The 9,732-nt window shown below is 50.4% G+C and overlaps 1 protein-coding gene across 1 annotated transcript in view; it reads left to right on the top strand.

The window, feature by feature from the left end:
* Nucleotides 1-3,930: 3,930 nt before the first annotated feature.
* Nucleotides 3,931-9,732, top strand: part of MCMBP (minichromosome maintenance complex binding protein) — an 81,821-nt gene continuing 76,019 nt past the window's right edge. The window contains 3 exon segments of the mRNA XM_056552443.1: nucleotides 3,931-4,104; nucleotides 4,106-4,130; nucleotides 8,065-8,147. Coding sequence (XP_056408418.1) covers nucleotides 4,063-4,104; nucleotides 4,106-4,130; nucleotides 8,065-8,147 — 150 coding nt within the window. The 5' untranslated portion in view covers nucleotides 3,931-4,062.

Below are 9,732 nucleotides of genomic sequence, written 5' to 3'. Positions count from 1 at the left end.
CCCTGCGCCTACTCCCACCATCACCCTCCCCTGCCACACTACTACTACCCACCACCACACCACTCCCATCATCATCACCCCTAACTACTACACACCACCCCACCCACTCCCCATCATCATCACCCCTACTACTACTACTACCACCACCACCACCACTCCCAATCATCACCCCCTACACTACCTACTTACTCCACCACCACCACACTCCCATCATCATCACCCCTACTTCTACTACTACACCACACCACCACCACTCCCATCTTCATCTCCCCTACTCTACTACTTACCACCACCACCACCCCTCACATCATCCAACTCCTACTACCCACACACCACCACCCCATCATCATCACCCTACTACACCACCAGCACCACCACCCACTCCCATCATCAACACCCCTACTACTACACACAACCACCTACACACCCACTCACATATCAGTCCCTACTCAGCATCACCCTCTACACCACTACTACTACACCACCACTCCCATCACCACACCCACTACACACAACCACCACCACCACTCATCGCACACCCTACCTCTCACCATCATCATCACCCCTACTACTCCACCACCACCACCACTCCATCATCATCACCCCTACTACTACCACCACCACCCACCACTCCCATCATCATCACCCCTCCTACTACCTACACCACCACCACCACTCCCATCATCATCACCCCCTACTCACCACCACCCACCACCACCACCACTCCCATCATCATCACCCCTACTACTACTACTACCACCACCACCACCCACCACCCCCATCATCATCACCCCTACTACTACCACCACCACCACCACCACTCCCATCATCAATCACCCCTACTACTACTACCACCACCACCACCACTCCCATCATCATCACCCCTACTACTACTACCACCACCACCACCACTCCCATCATCATCACCCCTACTACTACTACCACCACCACCACTCCCACTCATCACCCCTACTACTACTACCACCACCACCACCACCCTCCCATCATCATCACCCCTACTATACTACCACCACACCACACCACCACTCCCATCATCATCACCCCTACTACTACTACCACCACCACCACCACTTCCCATCATCATCACCCCTACTACTACTACCACCACCACTCCCATCATCATCACCCCTACTACTACTACCACCACCACCACCACTCCCATCATCATCACCCCTACTACTACTACTACCACCACCACCACCACTCCCATCATCATCACCCCTACTACTACTACTACCACCATCCACCACACCACCACTCCCATCATCATCACCCCTACTACTACTACTACCCACCACCACCACCACTCCCATCATCATCACCCCTACTACTACTACCACCACCACACCACCACCACTCCCATCATCATCATCATCACCCTACTACTACTACCACCAGCACCACCACCACTCCCATCATCATCACCCCTACTACTACTACCACCAGCACACCACCACCACTCCCATCATCATCACCCCTACTACTACTACCACAGCCACCACCACCACTCCCATCATCATCACCCCTACTACTACTACCACCAGCACCACCACCACTCCCATCATCATCACCCCTACTACTACTACCACCAGCACCACACACTCCCATCATCATCACCCCTACTACTCTACCACAGCACCACCACCTCTCCCATCATCAATCACCCCTACTACTACTACCACCAGCACCACCACCACTCCCATCATCATCACCCCCTACTACTACTACAACAGCACCACCACCACTCCCATCATCATCACCCCTACTACTACTACCACACACCACTCCATCATCATCACCCCTACTACTACTACCACCACCACCACTCCCATCATCATCACCCCTACTACTACTACCACTCCCATCATCATCACCCTACTACTACTACCACCACCACCACCACCACTCCCATCATCATCACCCCTACTACTACTACCTACCACCACCACCTCCACCACTCCCATCATCATCACCCCTACTACTACCACCACCTCCACCACTCCCATCATCATCACCCCTACTACTACTACCACCACCACCACCACTCCCATCATCATCACCCCTACTACTACTACCACCACCACCACCACTCCCATCATCATCACCCCTACTACTACTACCACCACCACCACTCCCATCATCATCACCCCTACTACTACTACCACCACCACCACTCCCATCATCATCACCCCTACTACTACTACCACCACCACCACTCCCATCATCAATCACCCTACTACTACCACCACCCACTCCCATCATCATCACCCCTACTACTACTACCACCACCACCACTCCATCATCATCACCCCTACTACTACTACCACCACCACCACTCCCATCATCATCACCCCTACTACTACTACCACCACCACCACCACTCCCATCATCATCACCCCTACTACTACTACCACCACCACCACTCCCATCATCATCACCCCTACTACTACTACCACCACCACCACTCCCACATCATCACCCCTACTACTACTACCACCACCACCACTCCCATCATCATCACCCCTACTACTACTACCACCACCACACTCCCATCATCATCACCCCTACTACTACTACCATCCACCCCCATCATCATCACCCCTACTACTACTACTACTACCACCACCACCACTCCCATCATCATCACCCCTACTACTACTACCACCACCACCACCCCCATCATCATCACCCCTACTACTACTACCACCACCACCACCACTCCCATCATCATCACTCACCCTACTACTACTACCACCACCACCACCACTCCATCATCATCATCACCCCTACTACTACTACCACCACCACCACCTCCACCACTCCCATCATCATCACCCCTACTACTACCACCACCTCCACCACTCCCATCATCATCACCCCTACTACTACTACCACACCACCACCCCCATCATCATCACCCCTACTACTACTACCACCACCACCACCACTCCCATCATCATCACCCCTACTACTACTACCACCACCACCACTCCCATCATCATCACCCCTACTACTACTACCACTCCCATCATCATCACCCCTACTACTACTACCACCACCACCACCACTCCCATCATCATCACCCCTACTACTACTACCACCACCACCACTCCCATCATCATCACCCCTACTACTACTACCACCACCACCACCACTCCCATCATCATCACCCCTACTACTACTACCACCACCACCACCACTCCCATCATCATCACCCCTACTACTACTACCACCCACCACTCCCATCATCATCACCCCTACTACTACTACTACCACCACCACCACCACCACCCACCACCACTCCCATCATCATCACCCCTACTACTACTACCACCACCACCACCACCACCACTCCCATCATCATCACCCCTACTACTACTACCACCACCACCACCACCACTCCCATCATCATCACCCTACTACTACTACCACCACCCCCATCATCATCACCACTACTACTACTACTACCACTACTACTACTACTACTACTACTACCACCACCACCCACCACCACCTCCCGGTAATCCCTGCACTCCGGCTCGGGGTTAGGCGCAGGCGGCTACTCACCGGAGGGGAAGGGACCGGGCCGGCTGACTGGGATAAAGGGGACGGAGAAGTTGAGCTCAGAATGGGAGAAGAGCAGATTCCTATTCGACCCACTCGTCCGCTTTTCGGCCATGTCTGCTGACAAACTCCACGTACTCGAGCCGGAATTAGCAGATTGACAGCAAAGGGGCCAATCACAGCACTCTCCCCACCCTTTGCCCCGCCTCCTAAACGCAACAACCAGTAAAAGCAAGGGACAGGGCACAGCTTGACTTTACAGATTGGTGCGTTCCGAGCCAATCATGCTTCTCCCCCGCAATCATTGCCACTCCCACACAGTGCTGCAACCAATCTGCTTCCGTACACGTGACGATACGATAGTCAAGTGAAGGCCCTACCGAGCGTGGTCTTCCGCCAGTCTCGTAAAGCCACGCCTTTTTATGATGACGACATTTTCCCGCCTTGTCTTGTGTTGTTTCCTGGACAGAAGGCACCATGCTCTGCTCTGCCGGCCCCAGCGACTGGATCAGCGCCCCACCTCAGGCTGGTGCAGGAGATGTACGGTGAGTGCCGGTCCGGAGCCCCCGCCGGTCCACTACTACTCTACTCCTACTACTACTACTACTACTACTAACTAACTACTCCCGTCGATCATCACCCACTACTACTACTACTACCACTCGACCAGCTCCGTCATAATCACCACTACTACTAGTCTACTACCTACCGACCACTACTACTACCACTCTCCGTCATCATCACCCCTATTACCACTACTACTACCACCACTCTCCTCCCGTCATCTCACCCCTACTACTACCTACCACCACCACCACTACTACTACCACTCCCGTCATCATCACCCTATTCACTACTACATACACCACTCCTCCCGTCATATCACCCCTACTACCACCAACCACCACTACTACTACTACTACCACTACCGTCATCACCCCTTCTACTACTACTACCACTACCACTACCGTCATCATCACCCCTACTACTACTACTACTACCACTACCGTCATCACCCTTCTACTACTACTACCACTACCACTACCGTCATCATCACCCCTACTACTACTACTACTACTACTACTACCACCACCACCACTCCTCCCGTCATCATCACCCCTACTACCACCACTACTACTACTACCGTCATCACCCCTACTACTACTACTACTACCACCACCACTCCTCCCGTCATCATCACCCCTACTACTACCACCACTCCTCCCGTCATCATCACCCCTACTACTACTACCACCACCACTACTACTACTACTACCACCACCACTCCCGTCATCATCACCCCTTCTACTACTACCACCACTACCGTCATCATCACCCCTACTACTACTTCTACCACCACCACCACTCCTCCGTCATCATCACCCCTACCACCACTACTACTACTACCACTACCGTCATCACCCCTACTACTACTACTACTACCACCACCACTCCTCCCGTCATCATCACCCCTACTACTACCACCACCACCACTACTACTACTACTACCACCACTCCCGTCATCATCACCCCTACTACTACTACTACCACCACCACTCCTCCCGTCATCATCAACCCTACTACTACTACTACCACCACTCCCATCATCATCACCCCTACTACTACTACTACTACTACTACTACCACTACCGTCATCACCCCTACTACTACTACTACCACCACCCCTCCCGTCATCATCACCCCTACTACTACTACCACCACCACCACTACTACTACTACTACCACCACTCCCGTCATCATCACCCCCTACTACTACTACCACCACACTCCTCCCGTCATCATCACCCCTACTACTACTACTACCACCACCACCACTACTACTACTACTACCACCACTCCCGTCATCATCACCCTCTACTACTACTACTACTAACACCACCACCACTCCCGTCATCATCACCCCTACTACCACTACTACTACCACCACTCCCCGTCATCATCACCCCTACTACTAACACCACCACCACTCCCGTCATCATCACCACTACTACTAACACCACCTCCACCACCACTACTACCACCACCACTCCCGTCATCATCACCCCCTACTACTAACACCACCACCACTCCCGTCATCATCACCACTACTACTAACACCACCTCCACCACTCCCGTCATCATCACCCCTACTACCACCACTACTACTACCACCACTCCCACTACCACCACTCCCGTCATCATCACCCCTACTACTACTACTACTACTAACACCACCACCTCCACACTCCCGTCATCATCACCCCTACTACTACTACTACCACCACCTCCACCACTCCGTCATCATCACCCCTACTACCACCACCACCACTACTACTACCACCACTCCATCATCATCACCCCTACTACTACCACCTCCACCACTCCCGTCATCATCACCCCTACTACTACTACTACCACCGCCTCCACCACTCCCGTCATCATCACCCCTACTACTACACCACCTCCACCACTCCCGTCATCATCACCCCTACTACCACCACCACCACTACTACTACCACCACTCCCGTCATCATCACTACTACTACTACTACCGCCTCCACCACTCCCATCATCATCACCCCTACTACTACCACTACTACTACTACCGCCTCCACCACTCCCATCATCATCCCTACTACCACTACTACTGCCTCCACCACTCCCGTCATCATCACCCCTAATACCACTACTACTGCCTCCACCACAATCCCGTCATCATCACCCCTAATACTACTACCGCCTCCACCACTCCGTCATCATCACCCCTACTACTACCGCCTCCACCACTCCCGTCATCATCACCCCTACTACTACCGCCTCCACCACTCCCGTCATCATCACCCCTACTACTACCGCCTCCACCACTCCCGTCATCATCACCCCTACTACCACTACTACCGCCTCCACCACTCCTACTACCGCCTCCACCACTCCCGTCATCACCCCTACTACCACTACTACCCGCCTCCACCACTCCTACTACCGCCTCCACCACTCCCGTCATCATCACCCCTACTACCACTACTACTTCCTCCACCACTCCAATCATCATCACCCCTACTACCACTACTACTACCGCCTCCACCACTCCGGTCATCATCACCCTTAATACTACTACTACTACCCGCCTCCACCACCACCACTCCCGTCATCATCAATCATCACCCCTACTACCACTACTACCGCCTCCACCACTCCGGTCATCATCACCCCCTACTACCACTACTACTACTACTACTACCACCACCCCCCCCCCCATCATCATCACCCCTAATACTACTACCGCCTCCACTACTCCCATCATCACCACTACTACTACCGCCTCCACTACTCCCATCATCACCACTACTACTACCGCCTCCACCACTCCCATCATCATCACCCCTACTACTACCGCCTCCACCACTCCCATCATCATCACCCCTACTACTACCACCTCCACCACTCCGGTCATCATCACCCCTAATACTACTACTACTACCGCCTCCACCACTCCAGTCATAATCACCCCTACTACCACTACTACTGCCTCCACTACTCCCATCGTCATCACCCCTACTACCACCACTCCCATCATCATGACCCCTAATACTACCACCACCACTCCCATCATCATGACCCCTAATACTACTACTGCCTCCACTACTCCCATCGTCATCACCCCTACTACCACCACCACTCCCATCATCATGACCCCTAATACTACCACCACCTCCACCACTCCCATCATCATGACCCTAATATTACTACTGCCTCCACTACTCCCATCATCATGACCCCTAATACTACTACTGCCTCCACCACTCCCATCATTATCACCCCTACTACCACTACTACTACCGCCTCCACCACTCCGGTCATCATCACCCCTACTACCACCGCCTCCACCACTCCGGTCATCATCACCCCGTCTACTACTACTACTACTACCCCCACCACCACTATCAGGTCAGCCTCCTCCCGGTAATCCCTGCACTCCGGCTCGGGGTTAGGCGCAGGCGGCTACTCACCGGAGGGGAAGGGACCGGGCCGGCTGACTGGGATAAAGGGGACGGAGAAGTTGAGCTCAGAAGGGGAGAAGAGCAGATTCCTATTCGACCCACTCGTCCGCTTTTCGGCCATGTCTGCTGACAAACTCCACGTACTCGAGCCGGAATTAGCAGATTGACAGCAAAGGGGCCAATCACAGCACTCTCCCCACCCTTTGCCCGCCTCCTAAACGCAACAACCAGTAAAAGCAAGGGACAGGGTACAGCTTGACTTTACAGATTGGTGCGTTCCGAGCCAATCATGCTTCTCCCCGCAATCATTGCCACTCCCACACAGTGCTGCAACCAATCTGCTTCCGTACACGTGACGATACGATAGTCAAGTGAAGGCCCTACCGAGCGTGGTCTTCCGCCAGTCTCGTAAAGCCACGCCTTTTTATGATGACGACATGTATAATGCAAATTTAAATTTTTAATTCTGTTTCTGCAGCTCAGGAGGGGACATCTCCAGGTTGGGAGAAGAAGGTGACTTCTTTCTTCCATGAGAAGCTACAAGACAATCAGAGCAGCTGGGTGAGAACTTGTCTTGTGGATGTGGCCAAACCTGAGGTTATATCAATACTGGAGCGTTATAAGAGGATCAGTCACATATGATGTTATATAGAGGTTATATCAGTACTGGAGTGTTATAAGAGGAGCAGCTGATATCACATATGATGTAATATATAGAGATTATATCAGTACTGGAGCGTTATAAGAGGAGCGGCTGATATCACATATGATGTAATATATAGAGGTTATATCAGTACTGGAGCGTTATAAGAGGAGCGGCTGATATCAGTCACATATGATGTAATATATAGAGGTTATATCAGTACTGGAGCGTTATAAGAGGAGCGGCTGATATCACATATGATGTAATATATAGAGGTTATATCAGTACTGGAGCGTTATAAGAGGAGCGGCTGATATCAGTCACATATGATGTAATATATAGAGATTATATCAGTACTGGAGCGTTATAAGAGGAGCGGCTGATATCACATATGATGTAATATATAGAGGTTATATCAGTACTGGAGCGTTATAAGAGGAGCGGCTGATATCAGTCACATATGATGTAATATATAGAGATTATATCAGTACTGGAGCGTTATAAGAGGAGCGGCTGATATCATCACATATGATGTAATATATAGAGATTATATCAGTACTGGAGCGTTATAAGAGGAGCGGCTGATATCATCACATATGATGTAATATATAGAGATTATATCAGTACTGGAGCGTTATAAGAGGAGCGGCTGATATCAGTCACATATGATGTAATATATAGAGATTATATCAGTACTGGAGCGTTATAAGAGGAGCGGCTGATATCATCACATATGATGTAATATATAGAGATTATATCAGTACTGGAGCGTTATAAGAGGAGCGGCTGATATCATCACATATGATGTAATATATAGAGATTATATCAGTACTGGAGTGTTATAAGAGGAGCGGCTGATATAACCTCTATATATCATCATATGTGATATCAGCCGCTCCTCTTATAACACTCCAGTACTGATATAATCTCTATATATTACATCATATGTGATATCAGTACTGGAGTGTTATAAGAGGAGCGGCTGATATCACATATGATGATATATAGAGGTTATATCAGTACTGGAGCGTTATAAGAGGAGCGGCTGATATCATCACATATGATGTAATATATAGAGATTATATCAGTACTGGAGCGTTATAAGAGGAGCGGCTGATATCACATATGATGTAATATATAGAGATTATATCAGTACTGGAGCGGTATAAGAGGAGCGGCTGATATCAGTCACATATGATGTAATATATAGAGATTATATCAGTACTGGAGCATTATAAGAGGAGCGGCTGATATCACATATGATGTAATATATAGAGGTTATATCAGTACTGGAGCGTTATAAGAGGAGCGGCTGATATCATCACATATGATGTAATATATAGAGGTTATATCAGTACTGGAGCGTTATAAGAGGATGATATCAGTCACATGTGTAATATATAGAGATTATATCAGTACTGGAGCGGTATAAGAGGAGCGGCTGATATCATTACATATGATGTAATATATAGAGGTTATATCAGTACTGGAGCGTTATAAGAG

Source organism: Hyla sarda, unplaced genomic scaffold (assembly GCF_029499605.1).
Source record: "Hyla sarda isolate aHylSar1 unplaced genomic scaffold, aHylSar1.hap1 scaffold_161, whole genome shotgun sequence".
NCBI classification, from domain to species: domain Eukaryota; kingdom Metazoa; phylum Chordata; class Amphibia; order Anura; family Hylidae; genus Hyla; species Hyla sarda.
This window is presented reverse-complemented; position numbering and strand designations above follow the sequence as displayed.